We start from the raw sequence: 23,940 nt of genomic DNA, 5'->3' as shown, positions 1-23,940 counted from the left end.
CGTTGTCGATGCGAAGACCCGCGACTTTTGCCGCGCCTGGACTTCCTCTTCTCTCGCGCCGTCTTGCGGCTGCGGCCGCCTCTCTCTCTCTCTGCGCTCCTCGTCACCACACGCGTTTCTCGCCTCTCTCGCCTCTCTCGCACGCGTCTTTGCAGCTGATTCTCGACGTTTTTGGCTGCAACCTTTTGGGGATGTATCTCGGCCTCGCTCTCTGCCGCTCGCTCCAAATGAAGGAGTATCTGTGGCACGACGACTCGCCGCCCGACACCCCGCGCTCGGACCTGCTCTCGCCGGCGCCGTCCCCGTCGGCTGCGGCTGCGAAGGGCTGTGCGGCGACAGATCCGAATGTCCCCTCCGGAGCGCCGCTGTCGCCTGCAGCTTCACCGGTGTCGCCGTCCGGGAACGAACGGCGAGGCTCCACGAGGTCGGCGAGTCCGAACCGACGTCGCCGCTCGATTTGCCGAGCAGTGCCCGGCTCTCTGCGACAGCTCGCCCCGTACGAATGGTAAGTGCAGAGACGAAGGCGCAGAGAAGACGAGAGGGAAGTCGAAGCGGAAAACGAGAGAGAAGACGAGGCGGAAAACGAGGGAGAAAGGTGCTCAGAGAGAGCGAGGCGGCGCCTCCGTTTCGGTCCTTCTCTCGGGCCGGAGCGAAAGCGGGCATAGGCTTTCGATCCCTCGCCGGGAGCAGTCAACACGACGCTGAAGAGTGAAAAAATGAGAAACGAGAGAGAGTGGAACCGAAGCGGCTGCAAAAGGCAAGCAACCGGAGGGGGCAAAGAGAACGAACACAACGAGACAAAGGAGAAGAAAGGAAAAGGCAAACACGAAACAGATGACACAGGAACCCAGAGAAAACTCACCCGCTGGACATGAAACAGAGAAGAACAACGCGAAGACGAAGAAGGGAAAAGGCTGGCGCTGGAAATGCGACAAGGAAGGGACAGAAGCAACGATTTTTGATATTTCGATCTGAGCATTCCGTGCCTGATGGGATCAAGAGCACAACGGCGCTGCCAGCTTTGGAAGACAGCGGAGCTCCCTCAAACCACGGTTTTTATACATATATATACATATAAATATACATATATGCACATGTTCAGCGATGTGTGCTATTTGACGCATCTGCGGATGTGTCTATCCAATCTACCATCCTCTATGTCTACTTATGTCTGTCTCATCTATCCCCTGCAATCTCTATTTATCTGTCTATATGTATCTATCTGTCTATCTATATCTATATCTATCTGTAGCTATCCATATGTATCTATATGTATCTATCTATATGTATCTGTTTCTCTCTCTCTCTCTCTCTATATATATATATATATCGATCTATCTCTCCACCGATCGATCAATTGATCAGTCGATATGTCTTGCTGTGCCTGGTTGTGTGTATGGGGTACATTTGTCATTGCCTCTCTGTTTCTGTGCATGCATGGCCTCTTGCCATGTTTGCGGGTCACGGTTGACAGTTCCTTTTTGTTTTCTGCTCGCATTCACCGGCTTTTTTTCGAGCACTTTGCGTGATCAAAAACGAGCGGGTTCTCGCCGCTGTTCTTTCCCGCCTCAGCGAGGAGCCGCAGAGGTGTGCGCGTGCGGTTCTCGCGTCGCATGCGTTTTGCTTTGTTCTCCCCCGAGCCCATCGACGACAACAGACGCGTCCGTCTCTTTTGCTTTTTGCGTGTTTGCGTCTCTGGACCTGAACTTTTGCGGTCGCGTTTCACTCTCTTCGGCGCCCTCAGGACCGGCTACAAATGGCCCCGGTTGTTTTCGAGTGCGTCGACCTTTGTGAGTCTTCTGCTCTATTGCGTGGCCGTCACCCTGTTGGACTTGAACGTCTTCTTCCTGAAGGCGGAGCTCTGGCTGCATCCTTCCCACTGGCTAATTCTCGCCAGGATCACCCTCTGGACGTTCATGGCTGCGGCAGGAACTCGCGAATACTACGAATTCGTCACGGACGTGTAAGTGAAACAGATCTCCCAAAGGAAGGCGCCTCCAGACGGAAATGCATATCTACACATATCTAGACACACATGCAAATATTCAAAGATGCATACCTATACCTCTATGTTTCACATATATATACCTATGTATATATATATATATATATATACCTATATGTATATATATATATATATATATATATATATGGATAGTGAGTGCTTTGCACGCGGAATCGAGATGGAGACGGGAAGGTTTTTTGGTTGACGGTGGAGGGAGACGTGGACGGACTCTATTTTCGCGTGTGTAGTCAGGCAGGTTTCGTGCGTGAAACAGAGAGCGAGTCGCACTTTCGTCCTGGAATTCTCGCTCTTCCGTCGCTCTAGGCTTTTGCTTCTTCGCGGAGAAGAGAACGGAAGCATCGCGCCTAGTCTTTGAGAGATTTGTGTCGTCGCTTTGGGATCGTTCCGTCGTTTCTTCGGGGCTGTTCTCTTCAGAAACTGCAAGCGCATGGGCGTGCAGTGCTGGATCGACCTCGCTGTCGTCAGCACAGAGGCGCTGCTCTCCGTCAAATGGTTCCATGGGCTCCAACCTCACGATCCGTGTCCACAGTGGATTATCGTAAGCTCCAAATACGCACCAAACGAATACAGATCTAAAAAACACACGCTACCGCATAGCCACATACCCACCAAAACCTCCATATCTATATCTATATATATATGTATATCTCTGCGGAAATGTGTATATATGTAGATGTATGAAGTTACGCCTGTGCAGATAGAGATAGACAAATATATATATGTATAGATATGTGTAGATACGAGTATGTATATTGAATAAAAATGTGGATATATTATGTGCACGCATTGCGCGTGGTTTCCGTTCTGTGCCTTGTCGGGTGTTGCGGTGTTTTTTCCTGCGTCGCGAAAGTGGCGGCATACCGCGTTTGTTTTCCGCGCGCTGGTGTTTCTGCACGTGCGCTTGTGCATGTCTTTCGCGCTGTCTTCTCAGGTCGCCTGGATTGCCATCGCATGCGTTTTGGCTGCCGCGATCGTCTGGCTGATTTGTCGCCCGCGACCTCCGAGTTTGAAGCGAATGTCGAGCCTCTCCCACAGCGGAGGCTTCTCGCACCCCGCCAGTCTTTCCGAGGACTTGTACCTGCAAGAGACATTTTTGGAAGGTCCGAAAGACAAGTAGAAGGCCCAGTTTGGCCTTTTTGAAAAGCAAGAAACGCCCTTCGCCGTGCTCAATTCCCACTCCGGCTCACGCGTACCTAGATACATGTACACTGTAAGCCGAAACCTAGAAATATATATTGATATGCGCTTATCTATATTTGTATATCGTTTTACACATGCATGCAGTTGCTTATGTGAGGATGCAGACGTGCCTGAATCGAGAGATGGAGGCGTGTCGCCGTTCTCATACTATGTAGCTGCGTGAGAAGTTCCCCGTGTGCAGTCTTGGTCCCGTCCATTTCACCCTTTCGGATGAAGCGTGAAGAAGCCTGCGGCGGGGAGCGCAGACGTTCCTGCCTTTCGGCACATTGGCGCTTTGTCTCGGGCGGGTCTCTATCTCAGAAGCCTTTTCCACGTGAGAAGACCCCACGCATGCGCGAACGCGAGGAATGTCATTTACGCGTATTCTTGTCTTTGTGAGGTGCTTGTCGGCGTGCTTGCGCGATATTTGTCGTGTTGTTTCCACCCGGAATAGACGCCGATGCCCGGCTCCGATCGCCCGGGATCCTCTCGCGTAATCCGACGCGAGCGCACCAGTTCAGTGCTCCGCGAATCGGCGGACACCATGAGATGCGCATGCAGCGCAGCGCGTTTCTCCCCAGGAGAAAGTCAGATGCGAGGATGCTGGGAAACTCGTAATTTTGCGCATGCATTTGCGGGAAACAGTCCCTAGAGGAGCTTTTCTGTCCAAACACAGTGTAGAAGACCACCCGAGAGAAGAACAGGCGTTTCTTCTTCCTTGTCTAAAACGATGCCGCACGGCTTCCCGCGCCTCCGTACCGAGTGTACGCAGATCACAATGACAGGATTTCGGCCTCCCTGGCACTGGCTGCCTGCCCCCGGAGAAAAAAGTGCGCCTCTCCACACTCGCGAGGCAGAGACTGCGACGACTCTCACGGCAGCATTCTACCACCGTTCTTCACACAAGACACCGACCCCTACCAATACATATATATATATATATATACACATATATATATATATATGCCTAATACATGCATAAGTATCTACCTACTACGCATATATACACACATATGCACACGTTTTTACCTATATATATATATATATATATATATATATGTATAATGTATATATATACACATATATAGATATATGTCTATATGCCTGTAGGCCTGTGGGGGGGGAATCGTTCCCGAGGGGGATGCATCCAGCATTCCTCCGCGTTTGCGTCTGTGAAAGGAGTTGGAGAAACTCTAGGAGTGTGTCGAGGCCGGCCTCGCTGTGTCTCAGTCTCTGCACATCTCTCTGCGGGTGCGTCTTTTTGCCTCTGAGCGTTCGGTTTTTTGTGTTTGAGGTCGTGAGAGAGCCCGTGCTCTGGCCTTGCGTGAACCCCCGAGGGTATGCGCGTGGAGTGTGGCCGCATGCACCTAAAGTTTATCTGTGGAGTGTCTCTTTTTGGATTTTCGAGCGTTCGTTTTTCGAGCCTCTGGGGGCGTCCTGCGTTCGCTTTGTGTCGACGCGCAGCGACGCCAGAAAAGACGCAACACGGCAGACGTCTCTTGCTCTGTTCTCAACACATTTTTCCCTGAAGCGACCCCTCTTTTCGGCACCTGCCTCGCCAGGCAACTCTGCTGTCGAGCCGTCTCTTGCAGTTCCCTCCCGCGCACGCATTTCTCCTTTCGCCCTTCCACTCCCTTCCCCTCTTTCCTCATTTCTCGTCCTGCATCTGGCGTTTTCGGCTTTCTCCGCTCTCTGCGCGGTCGCCGTCCCTTCTCTCGCGCAACGCTACTCGCTCTTGCCTGCCTCGGCCGCTCCGGCGTCTTCGCTCTTTGAGGTCTTGCGCCTGCCGTTCTCCTTCTCTTCCTCGGCGCTCTTCGCGGTCCCCGACGGAGAAAGCGGCGCAGGGTGACCCGACACCGCAGGGGGAGAAAAGAAGGCTGTTGGGACGCCGAAAGCAGAGAGAGACGATTCAGCTGGACCGGAGGGCGGTGTCGGCGAGGCACGCGCTGAAAAGGAGGCAGAAACAAACATGCAGAGAGTCAATCCCGAGAGAGAGACACGGAGAGAGACCGCACGCCTCCCACTCGCAGTGTCTTGCTCGCCCTTTCCTGGATCGTGAAAAGAAGCCCCCGCTGTTTTTTTTGGGACGCACGCAAGCTCACAAAATCGAGGAAACAGCAAAACGAGGCCGAACCAAAGGATCCTTTCGACACCCTCTCCTCTTTGACAGGTTTTCTCCTTCCTTACTTCCGACAGCCGCCGCTCCAATCGCCTGCGCAGCCTGGCTGAGGCACTGCAACTCCGCATTCACGCGCTCAACAGACTGCGAGCAACAATGGGGACACGAGAGACAAAACCGCGCACAGCTGCCGTCACGGAAAAGGCTGAAAAAGACTGCCTCCGGGTTTTGACCCGCACGGCGCGACACAGAAGAAAACAAAGAAAAGAGAGAACAAACCTCCAAGCATCAGCGGCAGGGCCCCGGGAAAGACGCGAGCGAAGCGAAACGCATGCACCGCGGGAGACAGCAAAGGCATCTTCACCGGAGCTCGTCACACGGGTGACCCGCGCGTTTTAGTTGCACAGTGGCCTTTGATCTCCACTTAATCGCAGGCATATCACTCCAGCGAGTGGATCTACTTCAGAAGCATCTTGTGCATTTGCAAGCGTTCACGAGATATCAAGGTGGACAAGTCGCGACAGGAAGACAGCGGCGCAGAGAGGTTTAAACGTCGGAGGGTTGTCTCCAGGTCGAGCCCAGACCCTGAGGGCGGCAACCCAAAGGCATCGCGAAGTCCAGAATGCGCACACGCGTGTCGCTGTTCCTTGTCCCTCACCTCGAGCGCCGCGAGGCCTTGGAAGAATTCTCGCTGACGAACTTCGCGCATGGCCGCTGCCCACCGTTGATTCGCCTCCCGTCGCCTGCAGCGGGAAAGAGAAAAGACGAAAAGTATCGCAGGGACATCTGAGAGGAAACACTGGGGAAATAACCCCTCCTCCCCCCCCCCCCCCCCCCGCGACAGTCAAGACGCCGAGCACAAAGTGTCGCGTGTCTGAGGCGGCGGAAAGAGAAGAAACGCGCGCACGCAAAAAGAAGCGTCACCAGAAGAGAGAGAACCTGCGCAGGTGCCGCCCACAGACGCAGGGACATACAAAGGAGGGACCGGGTCTGTGCGACTCCTTGCGAGAGTCTCTGCATCTCTTACGATCGGAAGAGGCGCAGAAAAGCCACGTGGTCCTGCGCGCTCGCGCCTATTATCTGGGGGATGCGGCCGAGGCACGTCTTCGCGATTTTCCCGGTCCACAAGTCGACGAGGGAGACGGAGACAAAGGCTGTGCGAGCGCGCTTTCTCTCCTTTTCTTCGCGCTGCAGCCGCGGCTGCGGCTGAGGCTGCGCCGGCTGAGAATGCACGCTCGAGGCCTGTTTCGGCGACTGCGGAAACGCGGCGGGGACTGCTGGCGGCGGCGACGGCCGCGACGGAGGAGAAAAGGAGGAGCGCAAAGGCCCGCTTGAAGCCGGCAGCGCGCCCTGGTCGCCCAGAGAAGCCGGAGGCGGGAAGGAAGCGAAGGCGTCAAAGCTCGCAGACGGCCCTCCCGCATTTCGCAGGGGCGACGAGGCCGGGCAAGGAAGAAGCGGCGGCGCGGACGAGGGCGAGAAGGCGGGAAACGAAGACGGGAAAGAAAACGCGGGGCCGAGGCGAGACCCAGGCGGAGCATGACCCTGCGCGAAGCCGTGGGCTGCGGAGAAAGCAAAGGCAGCGACATGCGGGGAGAATTAGGAAAAAAGAATTGCGAGGAGGCGAGATTCACCGCACGGGACGCAGCCGCACACGCATGCAGAGACACGGGTGATGGGGGAAAGAAGCAAGAGGACAGCGAGGCACCAGGAAGACAGCACAGGAGACGGTTTTGTGGGAGGGCAGAAAACACGCAAAGCAAGCACGCCACGGAAACCCCCCGGGGCGAAAAGGATCAAGCAGAACGCCTCCTTTTTATAGGGTGACGCGAGTTGGAGTTGCGGCGAGAAGAAAGAAAGTCTCCACCAAAACAGGGGAAACCACCATGACTCGCGGTCCCAGCGGAACACTCAGGGCTCGGTCCTCCCAGTCGCGACGCCGCACACGAGCACCAAGAGCGGCAAAGTGGCAAAACACGTCGAGAAACACGTCCGCAGTTTGAGCGCGCCCGCTGAACATCTCCCAGACGTACCCTCTCTTCCGCCCTGCAAGTCTCCGTCGTTCCCGAGTCTCCCCGTTTTGGCAAAGACTCCCTGGGGAGGCCGGAACGCTGGCGGGGGGCCGAGCAGACCCTGTTCCTCTGGCGCCACTCTGCGTCTCTCCTCCGGTCTCCGTCCGGGCATCGGCCGCTCTTTGTCTCGGCTTTCGCCCGCGAAAAAAGCGTCTTCGCCTTCGCTTCGGCGCGCCCTTGCCTCTTCCACGGGGCCCGCTTGAGGCCCCGGCCCTCGCGCATCCGCGCAAGTCGACGGCGAGCGGCGCGCGAAAGCCGAAAGCTTTAGCTCGTTGAAGCGGCGGCGGCGCTCGGCCATTTTGGACCTCTCGCCGTCTTCGCGTCTGCCTTCATCGCGCTGTCTCCTCTCCTCGTCGCCCTCTGGTCCCCCAGCTGAGGGAAGCCTTGAGCGGGGCAAGCCCCAGGTGTCTCCGGGCCTTCGGTCGCGGGGCGAGAACCCAGACGGCTCTCCGCCGTGGAAAGGCCCAGTCCTCCCAAAGTTTGCGCGCGCTCGAAACGGGTCTTCGTCCGTTCTCAACCTCGCTTTCCCCGGCTCAGAGCCAAGCACAGTAGACCCACTACGTTCCCCGCGCGGAGGCGAGAACGAGGACTTCACCCGCCGCGTCCGGTCGCCTTCCTCGCTCCCTCTGCGCTCCGTCTCTTCTCTCTCGTCTTCTTGGTCCGCCGCAGACGCGAACGCCCCGACTTCTTCGCGGTCGAAGGCGTCTTCTCTTGCTTCTCGGACGCGAGCACGCGCAGAACCCTCCGCGGTCCGATAAGCCTCTTCGCCGCGACAAGACAGACGATACGAAGTCGTCCCTGTTTGCGCGAAGGATCGGCGATCTCCCTCGGCCACCCGTTGTTCCTCCTCTCTGTCTCTCCGCTCTCGCTCTTCTGAGAACTTCTCGTCGTCTCGCCTCCCTCTCACGTACTCACTGTCTTCACTCGCGCGGCCTCTCCGGCCGGCTCCAAAGCGCGAGGGGAAAGAGCCTGGTGACCATCGCGCGTCAGAGGAAGGAAGCGACGGACTCCTGGAACCCCGTCCCCGCGACGAGGTCCTTGCGTTTCGTTTGCAGCTCTCGCCGCGCTCCTCATGTGCCCGGTCTTCTCTGTCTCCCTCCCCTCCTCGCCATGCAAGCCTCGAGAAGGAACTGCGCTCCGCCCTTCTCTCTCCCGACGGCTCGCTCTCGGTCTCCTTGTACGCTGCGCCATGAGCCGTAGCCGCCTCGCGAGAGAGCGACGGCGAACGCAGCCGAGGCGAATCGCGTCTTCCTCTTTCTTCTCTTTCTTGCCCTCGCAGTCTCCCCGGCGGTTCCCCATCCACGAACGGCGAGCGCCGCTCGAGAGACGCAGGGCGCGAAGACGGGCGTCTTCGTCTCTCTTCTCTGCGGCTCTCGTCTCGCCCGGCGAGAGATGACCTGTCTCTCTCTTCTCCGCGGGAAAGCGAGCGGGAGAACCGATCCAGAGCGTCTCGGTCGCGCGCAACGCGTTTCTTCCTTATGTCGACTTTCCTTTGCGGATCCCCGTCCTCCGCGCATGCATTCCCCTCCTCTGTCTCGTCTTCGTCGCCGCTCCTACGCATCATCAAGTACGGCCGCTGGGCCGACGCCCGTTTAGCCCCCGCGGCCGCTGCGTCTCTTTCTCTCTCCAGGGACCGTCTCTCAGGCCGGACCCGAGACGCGAAAGCGCCCTCGGTTTCCTCTTGGCTTCGCTGGCGTTTTCGCCTCTCGCGGCCTCTCGACAGCGAGCGGGAGAGCGTCCTCGCCGCCCGCGTGTCGTCGGCACCGGACGAGAGAGACGCCGACACGAGCCTGTCGACTTTCTCTCTCTTGTGCGCTCGCTCGTCGCAGCTCGGCCTTTCGCGCTTCCGCGTTTCGGCGCCAAGCGCACCTGCATCGAGGTCCGAGTCCGGCACGTCGCGTGCCTTCTTTCTTTCTTTTCGGTCTCTGCCCCGCACAGACCGCGCTTCGCCCAGCCGCGCTTCTCGCTCTTGCGGCTCTGGACTGTCTCTCTCGCCCCTGCTTCTCTCCGACGGCTCGCCGTCCCCCTCGCGCGCGCGTCGGCGACCTCGGGGCGCGCGAGACGCGCACGAAGGCGACCGAGACGCCGAGCGGAGACGCCTCCCTTCTTTGCGCTCGTGCACGCAGGAAGACGTCGACACCCGTCTGTCGCGACTCGCCGGTTCTCCGTTCTCGCTTCCGACGCTCGAGAGACACGAGAGACGCCGGCGTCTCCTCTCTCGTCGCCCTTCGTCTCTGCGCCCCCCTTTCCCCGCTGAGGTCGACGACCGCCGCGAAGTCGCAGACCGGGGCGCGTTCTCTTTTCCGAGCCTCGCCTTCTCCCGGTCCTCCCACGCGTTCTCTTCTCTTCTCTCCTTTTCGCGTCCTCGCGCACTCCGCCGCTCCGGGAAGGCCCCGGCCTCTGCTCTCTCGCGTCGGTCTCGGCCGTCTCGCGACGCGGTCGAAAAAGGAGAGAGCGACGCTTCCCTTCGCCGCGAGGACCCTGTGCACCGCGCGTCTTCTCTCCGCCTCTCCTCTCTCCCGTCCTCGTTTCTTCTGCCGCGCCGCCCAGAAACGCCCGCCTCGCTCTCTTCTGGAGCCGAGAGGAGACTGCGACTTCGTCTCCCGTCGGTCGCGAATTCGCCGTCCCTTCCCTCTCCTCGCTCGCCCTTTTCGTCCCGTCTCGGGCCTCGCTCTCGCGCGTCTCGGGCCCTCGATGCTCTCTCCAGAGAGAGGCCAGAAGCCAGCCGCTGCAGGCCTGCGCGTTCCGACCCCTCGCCCGCGTTCTCGTCTGCCTCCAGCGCTGCACGCGCCGAGGCCCGCGCGCGCGACCGCGTAGGCGAGGCGTCGGAGGGAGGCGAGTGGCTGCGGCACGAGAAGATCGACGGCGAGTGCTCGCCCCGCCTGCGCTCGAAGCCTGCCGACGAGGGCAAAGACGGTTTTCTGTCTCGGGACGCCGAAGCCCACACGTCCGTCGGTTTTTGACTGCTGCTCGCGCGGTCACTTCCCGAGGCTGGGAAGCCGCGTGCGTGTGCAGGGAAAGGATCGCCGCGGGTCGGGGGCGAGAAGCCGTGGGAGGTTGGCGAGGGGAGAAGCGGCCAGAGAGACACAGGGCCTTGGTCATCTCTTTCTCGCCTTCGAAGGCCGCGCCTCTCATCCTCGAGCCCGTCGAATTGCACCCGCTCCGCCTCCCGCTCCCTCCCAAGCACCAGCATTGACGGCGGAGACGCAGAAAACGGAGACACCGAACGACGCCGCATATACGCCGCAGGCCGCGACCGCCGCCCCCCCTCCAACCCCTCGTCTCTGCGATCGTCTCTGCGATCGTCTCTGCAGTCTTCTCTGGCGTCTTCTCTGGGGTCGACGCGCATAGGCCCGAAGCGGATCTCCGGCGGAGTCGAGGCTCCCGCGAACGGGAAGCGCCCGCGTCCCGCCTCGGGCGACGGCAGCAGCGGCGGAAGTCGCGAGAAGGCCGTGAATGGACTGCCGTGGCTGTTCACGCCGAACGCTGGGAAGACGGCAGGCGGCGGGATGATTCGCGGGAGATTCCTCGGCCGACTGAACGCGTCGGAGGGGAGGAGCGGTCGAGACGCGAAAGAGGCAGGGCGCGCAGATGCGGCAGAGAACGATCTGTCTTCGAGGTCGAGACGGCGGCTGTGTTCTTCGTCGCGGAACGAAGCAAAGGTTGCGGGGTATGCGCGGCCAGGCCTCTCGAAACTCGAGCCTTTCGAGACTTCGTGGAACGCCCCGCGCCCGCCACTGGGCTCTGCGTCAAGGCCCCCCCTGCGACTCCCCAAATAATCCCCCGAGTCGGCCTCGCCCTGGTCTGTGAAGAGACACTTTCGCGCGGCTCGCGACGCTTCGGATGCCCGAGCCGCGGGTCTGGTGGGGCTTCTCGTGGAGTCTCCTCGGCGCCCGGACAAAGGGGACTGCGACCGGGACGGCGAGCGAGAGAGGAAGGTTTCCCCGCGCGCGCCCCGGGGACTTCGCGGCAAAGCGACTGCGCGAGTCGGCGAAAACGTTCTGGAAACTGGAGCAGCCTCGCGCGAGGCCTCGAAGTCCGAGGGCGAGAGAACCCGTGCAGAGTCTGCGGCCGGCCCCCGCTGAAAGCCCGCGAACGGTCTTCTCTCGTACTCGTCCTCGCGGTGGGTACCCGGCGACGGCCGACAGAGCGCGGCGTGACGGTCTTCGAACCCTCGACACGCAGCCGGATCGAACGAGGGCCCAACGGGAGACAACGGAGACGGCGTGCGCCGACGCCCCACAGAGACGGGCGAGGGCGACCGACCGCGGAAACGCCGCGGGGGCGCGCGGTCCTTCTCTCGCACGTCCAGCGCAGGCTCGCAGTCGGAGAGAAAAGAAGTGGAAGACGCCTTCGAGGCAGGCGACGTCGAACGGCGCACAGAAGTCGCCCCGCCGAGAGGAGGCCTTGACGCCAACGTGACAGAAGACTGCAAGTCTCCACTGGAGTCGCAACTCGACCCGCCACCGCCCTCAGCTTTCTCCTTCAAACACACAGAAGAGTCAGTCGGGCGGCCTTGCGCGAACGGTCCCAACAGCTCGGTTCCAGAGCCTGAAGCAGTCGCAGAGGCATGAGTGGACTCTGCTGGCCGTTCGTTAGACTCTTTCTTTTCCGGCTCAGATGTCGGTTTGGCGCTGGAGCTGGGGGAATCTCCCCGTCTCTCCGCGGCAACCTTCTCTTCCTTCCTCACTGCCGCTTCGTTCTCCCTCGCCGGCCCAGCCTCCCTTGCGCCCCGTCCTGGCGCTTCGCCTTCCCCTCGAGCGGGCCGAGACGGCGAAGCTGCAAACCCCGAGCCCTGTCCCTCTACGTCGTTTCTTCCCTCTTTACTGTCTTTTCTTCCCTCTTTTCGTCCCGCGTTTCTCCTGGCGCCGGAGGCAAGACGCGCATGAAAGTCGCGGCGCACGGCCTCTGTCTCCTCTCTCTCCCCACGCTCGCTTCGGCCGAGATCGCCCGGCCGCTTGCCCGCCTCCGGGCACTCCGCGTCTTTCCTGCCGCGAGCCTGGGGCGGTCGAAGAGCGGATGACCGGGAAGAATCGGACGAAGACGACGAAGGCGGAGAGATCGAACTCGCACTGCGACTGCTGATGTTGCTGACGCTCCGACTGCACACAAAAACACAACGAAACGCCAGAGTCTCCAAAACGAAACAGACTTGCACTTCTTCTCTCTCGCACAGTCCAACTCGGTGTTGGTGTGCAAAATCTCTTCTGCCAGTGCTCTCCTCCGGCACTCTCTCCCCACTTCTTCTCCCCCCTTCTTTTCCGCTCTTTCCTACACTCTGTCTCCCCTTCTTCGCCCCGCCCTCCCTGTGTCTCTCTGCTCGGCCTCCTCGTCTTCCGGATCCTTTCCGTCCCTCCTCACCTTCTGCTGTTCTCTCCGTCTCTTCGGCCGGTGTCCCCACAAGCTTCTCCGTCAGTTCTGTCTCCTCGCCGAGCGTTTCGCGGGCGCCCGCTGCGTTCGACCGCCGCCTCGGAGAGGAACGACGGCGACGGTTTCAGCGTGCAGGTGCCGCCGGGACGCCGGACAGGCTGAAAAGGAAAGGGCCCGGCTGACGCGTAGGCAAAAGACATGTCGGGGCCCGTGGGAAGAGAGCGGTAGGGAAAGATGCGCGGCTGCGAAGGCGCCGGGTACTTGCTGGCTGTGAGGACGCACTTTTTCCCGCGCTCACGCTCCTCTTCCGCGTACGGCAGATACGAAAAGGCAGGCGGATACGGTATCTCCGGGCCGTAAGGCAGCGCAGAAAAGGGTGCGTGGAAGGCGCGACGCGCATACGGAGAAGAGGGCCGCGATGCATGCGCCCGACTGTCGCCGCGGGGCGGAGAGACGGAGAGAGGCCGAGACGCGCATGCGCCGAAGCGCGAATCCGCCTGAGAAACCCGGAGACGCAGAGCAAGACAGCAGAGAACGAGACGAAACATGCGACACGTGGAAAATGCGGGGAAAAGGGGAGAAGAGACGTCGTATCGCCGCATACGAGCGGCCGGAACGAGAGGGCGCGGCACTCGGAGAGAACCGAGGGAACGAGGGGAGACGAGACGACGCTGGAAAGGTCCATACAGAGCAAGGGGAAACGGAGGAGGGTCCAGAGCGACTGAGAACGTGAGAGGCGGACAGAGGACACAGGAGAGAGACGAGAGGGGGACGGTCACGAGAGGCTTCGAGGTATGTTTTTCCGTGTCGCACAAGAGAACGGTATTCGAGGAGTCGGCCGTTTCTTCTTACCATTGCGGAGAAGGAGCTCTTCCGAGATCTCGCAGGTACGCCCCGTTCCAGAGGGCTCGCCGCAAGTCCCGCTTCGTCCCCGCCGGGGCCCGAGCCCCGATCGAATCCGTCTCCGTTTTTGCGCATCGCTGTCTCTCTTGGCGACTCGCCGGAGTCCACTGTCCGTTCCTCCGGTTCTTTCTCCAGGGATCAGATGGAACGAGAAGAGACGCCGCGTGTGGGTGGGCAGAGAAGTAAGTCGGTGGGGGGTAGAAGAAGAAGACAACTAGAAAGGAGAGAAATTTCTTTGCGTTGGGAGAGTGTCTCGAGGCTCCGAAAGTCCAGCGCACGGCAACCTCTCAAGGAGCAGTCTCTCCCGCCAGCGAGATCGAGAGACGAGGCCTGCAAAGAAATGCGGCACACGCAACGCGCGCGGGCGGCGTGAAAGAACGAGACAGACACCCAATCCCCGCACCCCTGCGAGCGGAAATCCATGCGAAGCGCATGCCTTTTTCTCTTTTCTTTCTCTCGATTCTCCGGCTTCTCCTTTTCGCGCCCTTTTTTACTCCCACTTTCTTAGGTCTGCCCGCGTCCTGACCTCCCCTCTCCTTCGTCTTCCGTCTGTGCGTTTTGTTGTCTCTTGCCTCGGACTGCGCCCCGCTCGCTCCTTCCCTCCGGTCCCCGGTCTGCTCGCCTCCGTCCCCTACCTGTCCGCTTCCTCCCGTGTTGCTTCCTTCCTCTTCTTCATCTTCTCTCTGTCCCGCGTTCGTTCTCTGTCTGTCGCTGTTGCTCGGTCCTGGAGGCTCAACCGACGGGCGAGTCGCAGACCCCGGAGACGCAAAGCACTGAGACAAGAGGCAGCCCGCTCTCGGCACAGCGCCTCCGCCTTCCCCTCGCAAGGCGCTTGGAAACCGAAGTCGGCGAACGGGGACGAAATCCCTGGATCTCACTTTCTCTCTTCGCGCCCGCGAGCGCGTCTCCGGAAGTCACGGACGGGCGACCTGTCCTCTCCCGAGCGCGAAAAACGAAGGAACGAGACAAGGAGACGGAAACCAGAGAAGGAACGTGTGAAGTGGAAAAGGACAACAGGTGGCAACCTTTCTCTGCGTGCGCCTCTCTCGTTCCCGTCAATCCGCCTCCTTTTTCCTCACAAAAAAATTGGGATCTCTATCATGTAAATCATGGAACCGTGGACACATGCACACGCCTCTCACTACGAGGATCTCTCCATCTGTCTGCCTCTCGAAGCTGAATCGGTCTACGCCAGCGATGCACGCGCGGCGTCGCGTTCGAGAGCCGCAAGAGGCGACAAGACTTTCTGCTTTGCGTTTGCGTTTAACTTTTCCGCATGCCCGCCAGGTGTAGGCATGCATGTCAGAGAGATGGGTTTTCGCCTTCGCGCTTGGCGTCTTCGACGCCGCTTTTCCTGCGCAACAGAAACGGCGCGTCGCCCTCTCTCTGGATCTCTGCTTTGTTCCGCGTTCACAAACTGCAAAAGAGAAACACTCCGCCGAGAATCTCCGCCGGCGAAGGAGACAGGCGGGCGGCAGAGAGACGTAGCAGCGATACGACGGGACAGGCGGGAGACACAAGACCTCTCCCGAGAGAGAGAGAGACGTGCAGAGGCGCTGAGGGAGAAAGAAAGCGAGAGAAGAAAGAGAGTTCGCGACCGGGTCGGGGCCGGAAGCGAAGAAGGAAAACGAACTTTCGCCAGCGAGAGACGTCTCCCCTTGCTCTGGGATCTGGGAGTCGTCGGCGGCGAATCGAGAGCGAACGGCGGAGAGACAGAGAAGGCCAGCAAAAGACAAGGCCGATAGAACGGAAGAAGAGACGAGAGAAGAAACAAAAGGCGACAAGAAACGGAATTAGGTCGGCGGGCAACCGAAAAAACGCCAGCGGGTGTTTGCGGCGCCTGGAAGCACCAGGCGCGCACGGAGAAAGCGGTAGAGAAAAGGATAACGGAGGGAGAGACAGAAGGGAGAGTAGCCGACTCGACAAAGCAAAGAGATGAGAAAAGGCGAGAAACGTGGAAACGGGCGAGAACGTGCAGAAAAACATGCATGCCGAAATTCGCGGGCGGCGTCCCAGCGCGCGTGCGTGGGACGCGCAGTTTGTTTCGCGAGAAGCAAAGCGTTTTGCGGCGGAGACGCAGAGGCCGAGGAAAAAGGGAATCAACAGGAAAGCAGATGAGTGTTCTGAAAAGAGAAAAGGCCAACGGCAGACATGTCGTTTTTCGGAAAAAAGAGGCAAACGCGGGCCTTTCCTGTGTACGTGCACATTTGCACATCCCCCTTGCACACGGGTGTTGGTGTCGAGACCACGTGCCGTTCGCAGCGAGGCGCATCTGCTGCGCAAGATCGGGGTTTGTCTACGCCTCGCCTTTCTCTCGAGGAGAAACGAAGGGAGGTGTTTCCGTGTCTCCAACTACCACTCGCTTTTCTCTGGCGCGTCATCGATATGCAGAGTCAGAGAGAGCGACCGTGAAAAGACAAGCTATATCTAGATACTGTAGATGTATATAGAGATGCTCGTATAAAGAGATGCAAAAAGATATTTTATACAGAGGTTGATATAGTTATACACGCCGATGGCGGGGACTGAAAGGTTTGCGAGAATAGAGCAACCGACGCACTGGGCTGTAGTCGCGCCCTTGGCCTGACGGGAAGCAACGCTTTTTTCGTGAATTGCCACGCAGTCGCCAACTCCCTGCAGATCCAAAGAGTCTCCAACAGCCGACAAAACTATCCGCTGCCTTATACAGACGAATAAACAAATACACAGATGTAGATATTCATCAATATGCTTACACTCATGTATACATATATATATATATATATGCAGATTCATCGATTGTCGCAAGTGCTGTTCTGAGTCCGTGGTACTCTTGTTTTTCTCCAGTCTCAGACGGTCGCGCACTCGCGCCTTTGTTTCTAAAAAGTCCACGTGCACATGCAGATCCGCCTTTTCACATCTGTCGGTATACATGTGGTGGTGGGCGTGCACATGTGCGCGTCTTCGTATAGGCGTTCAGAAGGTATCCTGCACGTATACAGGTGCACATATACATTTACGCATAGATGTGGCATAGATATGTGGAGCTCCAGCAAAAATGCAGCTCCTTTTTACTGCAACTCCTTCCGGCATATCCAGTGACGGTCACGCAGTCAGTAGATGTCGCGCACTCGCCTCTCAAAGTGATTTCAAGAAGAATACAACCACGAAGACAGCAGCCCGATGTGCTTGCTCATCGCTCCTGGTGACTCGGGCATCGCCCACCTTCTGGTCTATCTTCTGCTTGCTGGAGTTCCTCTAACTCAGAGCCACTGGATGCGCGCCGCGGAACAGAATCTCTCTGTTTCTTCCCCTTGCGTCCTCTCCCCCCTCTCCTTTTTCTCGGGTGTTCTCCAACACATCCTGTACGGGCAGAACGACTCTTCGACTCGCACGGGACCAGCAGCTCAGCGCGTACGTCGGGCTGGCCTCTCGACGCTCTCTTGCGGTGCGCGTTTCTCCTTTAGTCTCAGCCGCTGTGGAACAGGGCGTGAGGAGCTTCGACGTCTATTCCCAGCCCCTCAAACAACTCCCCGCGAGAAGAGGACGACGGTCTCGCGTTTTTCGCCAGCAGCGAGAGCAGCGGCAGAACAGCGTTTGCAGGCGGCGCCGCGCAAGACAAAGAACGCCCTATACTCGCCATGACAAAGGCATACCCCTTCCCCCGTCCTTAGGGAGCCTACTTGAGTGGCAAAAGCGGCTCAGATCGCTCACAACCGAAAGTGTCGAAACGGGTTCGATCTCCGAAAAACGAGGAGCGAAAGGTGCGCGACGGCCACCTCTCAGCTGTGTGTCTGTACACCTGGGCCCAGAACGAGAACTGCACGTGTGGCAAGACGGACCCTTTCGATAGAGTGAATGTTTCCCTCTAGGGGAAGAGAAGCTGCTTTTCTGGGGCTCTACACGCCAAGTTCTGGAGCTTGTTCTGGAATCCAATCCAAAGCAAACGAAAAGAGCGTCACAAATCGCGCGCGCTGTCTTCCGGCTGGCCAGGCCTGCCGCCGGCGCGGCCGCGGATCGCTTAGTCCGTTCCTGTCTTCCTGCCGCGCAAACTGGTCTTTTTGCCCCTTTTCTACGTCTTTTCTCTCTGCATGCAAAAGAAACGAGAAGACACTGTCTCCACCTCGCTCATCGGTCGAACGCGAAGCGCCTTACCCAAGTCGTTTCGGCCCTCTTGTCTCTCAATCTTAACGCTGCGCCTCGTGAGATACCTGCCTTTTCGCGGACAGCGCGCGGCTCCGGGCCCCGGCATTTCCCCGACTTTTTCTCCTTTCTTCTTTTCTGCCTTCGATCTCTCCTGCGGCAACGTGCTGCCTGCCGGGGTACTTCTCTTCGCCTTCCCGAGAGCCGTGCCTCGAAGGCGACCGAGCGCATTGAAGGCGCTCCTCTCTGTGTCTCCGAGGTGTTGCGACTTCTCTCACGGTCACTCTGGCGCAGAGTCTCCTCGTCTAGCGTTTTTTCCTGTCGCCAGGATACCTCTGTCGATATGTGTAAAGGACTGGCTAGAGAAAGCAGGCGCTTCCCGGACCCTCCGCGCTCCCGATATTCTGCGCTCTGCGGCAACCACACGCGAACCTGCCGAGCTTAAACAGTGCAAGGTCGCCGCTCGAGCACCCGTTCCGAGCAGGGAGGCAGTTTCTCTACACAGCCGATCTACACAGTTCCTCTCCTTTCTGTTTTCGCTGTTCCGCCCCTCTGTCGTTACGCGTCTCTCCACTCTCGCCCAGTCACCCTCCCCCCGCGTTGTCTTTTCTCTAGTGCATGTATGTATAGCCAAATGCATAGATATAGGGAGCGGCGTAGATATAGACGTGAATTTATAGATACATGGATCCACATAGATAGTTACAGATCCATTCGTGTCAGTGTAACATGCGGTCTCCGCAGTCTCCCTTGTGTAGGCTGCGTACGCTGTGAATGTTCCGTTCGAGAAAAGTGCCTGGTGCCGAACTTGTTTCTGCTGGAAAATCGGCCTCCCTTGTGTGGTTGTGAAACGCGGACGCACTTGCGCTGCTGGTAGACTGCGCCCACAGCCTCGCCTTCTCAAGCGAAAAAGCAAGAGGCGACCGGGAGGAGAGACACGAGAAGGCGAGAGAGAAGACGGAACGCGCAACGAGGAGCGAAAGCACAAGAAACGGGAAGAGAAGAAAGACGAAGAAGTGAATATCGCGAGGTGTTTGAAGACCTTTTCTCCCCTTTGCGCCCGTTTTTCTTCCTCGGACCCGTCGCCGAGTCTTCTCGCTTGTTGCCGCCTTCGTCGCCAGCGTTTTCTTGACCTTTCTGGGCAACGTCGCCGAAAAGCCGTTCAAGAGTCTTGTCTTCAGGGACCAAGCAAACAGGCCTCCCTTCGTCGTCTCCTCTTCCTCGGGCTCCCTCTCTTTTCTCGTTTTCGGCCGTGTCCAGGCGCTTCTGTGCGAGGATCGAAGTGTCTCCTGTCCTCCTCTCGTTTCTTCGCGCGTCGCCGCTGCTCCGCGTCTTGCGGCCCCGGTCGCCCTCTCGTCACCGCACGGTTCTTCCTTCTCTTCGAGCTCGTCTTCTAGCTCGCCGAAGCAGAACAAGTGCAGGTTCTGCAAGATGGGAATAGGCTCAAGCAATCTGGGGGATGCGATCCTCTTCCCCGCTCCGGCAGCCTCGGTATGTTTCCTCTCTCGCTCTGAGCCTCCGTTTTTTTCGGTCGCAACACTCTCCCCTTCCCCCTGTGTGTGCCCCGCCGCCACTTCTCTCGCTCGTCGCTTCCGCCGTTTGTGTTTGTCTCCTCTCCCTCGCCTCCCTTCGCCTCTCCACGCGGGCGTTTTCTTGCCTCTCGCCGTCTGTGTCTCCTTTGTCTCCAGTACGATGCACAACTGCCGGGCTTGTTGTGGATCGAGGAAGACTTCCCGCCCCTCGCTCCGCGCGGGAGTCTCTCGCCTGAAGAGGCCGCGGAGCTGGAGGCCGTCCATCGACACTCCCGAGCGCACCAGCGCCTGTTTCCTGCGTTCTTCATCTCAGCTCCCGGCGGGGAAAGTCAGTGCACCATCCTCTACTGGCATGGTAGGCGAGGGCGAAGAGCGAGAAAGAGAGGAGGAAAGAAGGGGAGACAAGGAACGCCCTCGACTCTGTGTGTGCCTTCCCCAGAGTCGAACCGGAGACTGAGACACTTTTTCAGGGGACGGGGAAAACGAAAAGAAGAGGCGCCGCGGACGTACCGAGACGAAGCACAAGCCGGGAGAAAGGAGAGCACTGTGTCCCGCTCAAAAACGGAGGCAGAAAGATTCGAATTCCTTATAGAGAGGTGTTGTGTGAAGCTGCGGGAACTTCTTCGGAGTCTTCCACTTGAAACCGACAGGTCGCCGTTTTGCCTTTGCCGTCTGTTTGTCTGTTTGTCTGCTCGCCCCACCTCTCGGCAGGCAACTCGTGCGACTTGGGACAAATCTACGAAGAACTCGACGTCCTCTCCAAGTTTCTCAATGCCCACGTGCTGGCAATTGAATTCCCTGGTGCGCCTGAAAGAGGAATTAAAATGCGAGGAACACAGAACGAGAGGGAGGACTAGGAAAAGAGAAAGAGAACGAGAACACCCGAGGGAAACGGCGCGCGGTCAACGAGGAGAAAGAAGTCACGGGTGCCGAGACTGCCAGCGTGTCGCTTTTGTCTCTGTGCGTTTCGTACCTCTGCGCGTGTTCTCTCCTCTTCCTCTCTACATCTCACTCTCTCCTTCTCTTCCTCTCTATATCTCACTCTCTCCTTCTCTTCCTCTCTATATCTCACTCTCTCCTTCTCCGCGTCTCCTTTTCTCTCTCGTTTTTCGTCTCCCGTCTCCTGCAGGTTACGGCCTTGCTCCCCCGCTGAACGGACCGGGCCCCGAAGACCTCGCCGCAGCTGCAATCGGCGCAGAGGGTTCGTCGGCCGACGAGGCAGCTGTGCGCCGCACTGCCTCGGGGCTGTCGAAGAACAAGATGGGGGACTTGATCAACAAGTGGAGCCGATCAGCATTCAACTTTCTCGCCTGGCTCGGCGTCACGCCGTCGAATGTGCTGTGCTTCGGGCGAAGCATCGGAACAGGTGCGCGCCGTCGAGATCGAACGAGGAGAAGCGAGAAAAAACGCGACAAAACTTCCTCGGAAAGGGATGCCACCGAGTCACGACAGAAGCGACGCAGGAAAAGCCAAAGGGAGGACAACAGTCCTCAACTCGGACACTGCAGCCGCCGCCGCGCGTTTCCCACTGGGGTTCCTAGACTTGCCACGTCGCCCGGGATTTGCCTTTCCCACCTTCATCTTCTCCCGCCTTCGCTCGCCGTCTTTTTTCTCGACTCTTGACCACTCTTTCGCTGTGTTTACGTCTCTCTGTCTCTGTTTTTTGCGTCTCTTTCTCTGTGTTTGCTGCTCTTTTCTCTCTTTGTCTCCTTCCTGTCTTTCTTTGACGGTCGGGCGCGACGCCACCGGGGCCTTCGCTGTTCATGATTCTCGAATCGTCTCGCCGCTTCTCTCTCAGGCCCCGCCAGCTACTTGGCCGCCGCTTTGGCAGAGCAGAACATCCACGTCGGAGGCGTCGTCCTGCATGCACCGTACATCACTGTCCACAAAATCGTGCAAGGTCAGTCTCGTTTTTTTGTGGGGTCTCCCTGCTTCTCGGTTGCGGGTGTTTTGCTCCCTTCTGTGTCCGCTTCTTTCGCACGCAAGCGACAGTTCAAGAGCTGCACGTCCAGTTCTTCCCCAGTTCCATCAAGACGAAGAGACAGGAAGTGCATTGGTGCAGAAACGGATTCTGGTGAGAATGTAGGCGGAGGGGGAGTGAAAAGTGGGAACTTTGGGTGCTTTGTGTTCTTTCCAGAATATGCGTCTCTGGGCACCTGGCTCATCTCGAATCACTGGAGCAATGCAGCGAACCTGGAGAAGATGGCTGTTGCCTCGTGTCCCCTTCTGATCGTCCATGGACTCGACGACGAGGTTATCCCGACCAGCCACGGCCGGAGGCTCTTCGAAACGTACCAATCCGAGAAGAAGGAAGGCTTTTTCCCTGCTGATTCCTCGCACAACCGCTACTACATCATTGACGTAAGCGCGCAAACGTCCACGCCCTCGCGATACACATGCGTTTATCTCCACAGATACACATATCTACACAGGCATCTGCACTCATATACATATGTATATACATATGTATGTGTGTATATATGTATATGTATATGCGTATGTAAGGCAACTCGAGACACAGGAGAGGAAAAGGATTCTCGGGTCCCGGTACCTCGCTGCGTAGTCTCTCGAGTTCCCGCTGGGATAGAGGCCGAAATGGAAAATCCCGTCGGCGTACGTGCAACTTGCGAGGCGAGGGCATCTCTTGGCGGACCACGGATGTTTTTGACCCGTGAACATTTCCAGCAACGAACGGCGGGACGGCGCCTCCCGGTGCGAAAGAGAACGTCGTCCTGTCCTCGAAGCAGCGTGGGACGACTCGCCGAGCAATTGACACAGATTTACAGCGGCACGAGACGTCCCAGGCAAAACAGAAAGATGTCCTTCCTTTCACCGCCCTTCTCGGGAGTTTCGCATCGTCCTTTCCGTGCTCTTTGTCGCTCCTGTTCAGGATTTAGGTAAACCGATGGAGGCGTTTCTCCGAGACAAGAGCCTGGTGACCGGCGCTCCTGCAGTGCGCGTGGAGATTCCCGCGTACGTCCGCGCGCCGCCGCAGTGGCAGCTCCAGTCTCAGCGCGCAGGCGTCGCGCCGCTTGTCTGTGAAGCGGATTCGGCGTCTTTTGTCGCAGACGCCGCGATCTCTGCGCTGCCTTCTTCGCCGGCTTCTCCGGAAGCGGCCGAGGCGAGGGAGGCCTTGGCCGAGTTCGCGTCGCCCGCCAGAGAAGCAGCGCTCCAAGCCGCGCAGGGTGGGTCGGCAGTCGTCGCGGCGACGGCGCATGCAGTGGATCGGAGCAACTCTGCGCTGGGGAACTTGATTGCCTCGGCAACAGGGTCCAAGGGCGGTCAGTGGAACGTGGGCATCTCGCACCCCCCGCGCGCGAGCGAAGCGAGCGAAGAGAAGAGAAGAGACGGCGCCGGCGGGGCAGAAGGCAACGCGCCGCATTTCTCGCAGATGATTGAAAGTGGAATCTTCTCGAGAGGTTCGCTGGAAGAAATCATGGGCGAGGCGCTTCGCGAGGTCAATCGAGATGGAGCGGGAAATGCGCAGACGCCCTGAACGCAGCACGCGACTGGGAGATACAAAAACAGTGCTCGTATCTGGGTATGCGCACGTGGGTCTCCACACACACACACACACGACAGGGAGATGTAGGATAGCGTTTTCCAGGATGCGGCAAAGAGCAGGAGAAACTGGGAATCTCTGAGACGGTCTTAATCCCGCGCACAAGCGCGCTCTCAGTTAAAAGGCGACACGTGGAAGTCTCTCTGCTCAGCCCTCCCGTAGTCCTGCGGAGGCGCCCGTGCTGCTCTCCGCCAAACGCACAGTGAACGCGGGCGCGTCTCTCTTGGCCAGGGCGGGGCTCTCGCGAAAAAACTTCGCCTGGCGCCAAGTCCACACTCATTTTTGTGTCCTCGACCGCGAGGGCTAAAACGAAAACGCACTTTGGGTGCAGACGTGAAGGCGTACCCGAGTCCACATATATTTATGTGCATGCGTTGACGCACATACATATACATATACATATATATATATATATATATATATGGGGATGTGTAGGCGAATGCATCTGCACACAACTGTCCTGTGTGTGGGGCAAGGAAATAGGCATAAGCACATGTGCGTCCCTGTGAGAACGGACGCTGAATGTCTATCATACTCACAGTTGGATGAATCTTCTTACACAAGCGGCTGTCAGTTTGAACTCGTACCGCCTCCGCATGCTCTACAGGAGCGTGTGTGTGGACGCGTCGTGTAAAGAGCGTGAGAGGGCTTTTTGGGTTCGCGGCGATTAGCCCAGAACCAGGCGAGCAAGCGTGGGCAGCTGAGAGCAAGGGAGGGCGAGACGCATGCGCGTGTATCTCCACACGTGTTAGGAGATTCCGTAAGACGGTGATCTCTGCCGCTTTCGACTTCCCCGCCTGTCGATCTTCCAAGCATGCGGTTGTGTGGTCCGTTTTTCGGCGTCGTTTTCTTCCAGCAGCGTTGCAGGCTGCGTCATTGATCTTCCGCATGACTTTCCAATTTTCGTATCAGGCACTCCCCGTTCTGCAGAGGTCTTCTGTTCCCGCTCGTCTAGGCAAGAACACGTGTCTCTAACTTTCTTTTCTGGAAAACGCACAGAAAAGTCGAACCAGAGAGACCCTCAGGGGGCGGCTGTCTGCCAGGGCCAGTTCGGCGCC

The 23,940-nt window shown here is 58.4% G+C and overlaps 3 protein-coding genes across 3 annotated transcripts in view; 2 read left to right on the top strand and 1 right to left on the bottom strand.

Moving 5' to 3' along the window:
• NCLIV_026010 (Phosphatidylserine synthase 2,related) overlaps positions 1-3,143 on the top strand; it is a gene marked incomplete at both ends in the record, with an annotated part of 6,112 nt that extends 2,969 nt beyond the window's left edge. The window contains 4 exons of the mRNA XM_003882795.1: positions 156-505; positions 1,745-1,963; positions 2,441-2,564; positions 2,958-3,143. Coding sequence (XP_003882844.1) covers positions 156-505; positions 1,745-1,963; positions 2,441-2,564; positions 2,958-3,143 — 879 coding nt within the window. The remainder of the gene's footprint in view (positions 1-155; positions 506-1,744; positions 1,964-2,440; positions 2,565-2,957) is intronic.
• Positions 3,144-4,930: 1,787 nt separating this feature from the next.
• On the bottom strand, positions 4,931-13,741 carry NCLIV_026000 (conserved hypothetical protein; the record flags this gene model as incomplete). Its single annotated transcript, XM_003882794.1, has 7 exons — positions 4,931-5,151; positions 5,393-5,468; positions 5,983-6,067; positions 6,352-6,883; positions 7,355-12,495; positions 12,755-13,260; positions 13,616-13,741. 7 exons carry the CDS (start codon positions 13,739-13,741, stop codon positions 4,931-4,933), a joined length of 6,687 nt encoding a protein of 2,228 aa, XP_003882843.1.
• Positions 13,742-19,219: 5,478 nt separating this feature from the next.
• On the top strand, positions 19,220-22,816 carry NCLIV_025990 (conserved hypothetical protein; the record flags this gene model as incomplete). The annotated part of the gene is made up of 7 exons (XM_003882793.1): positions 19,220-19,279; positions 19,477-19,675; positions 20,032-20,121; positions 20,450-20,686; positions 21,119-21,220; positions 21,458-21,681; positions 22,211-22,816. The coding sequence occupies 7 exons, from the start codon at positions 19,220-19,222 to the stop codon at positions 22,814-22,816; spliced, it is 1,518 nt and encodes a 505-aa protein (XP_003882842.1).
• Between the last annotated feature and the right edge of the window lie 1,124 nt (positions 22,817-23,940).

The sequence above is a fragment of the Neospora caninum genome, chromosome VIIb (assembly GCF_000208865.1).
Source record: "Neospora caninum Liverpool complete genome, chromosome VIIb".
NCBI lineage: Eukaryota > Apicomplexa > Conoidasida > Eucoccidiorida > Sarcocystidae > Neospora > Neospora caninum.
The sequence above is the reverse complement of the archived record's forward strand: the minus strand, read 5'-3'. Positions and strand labels throughout refer to the sequence as shown.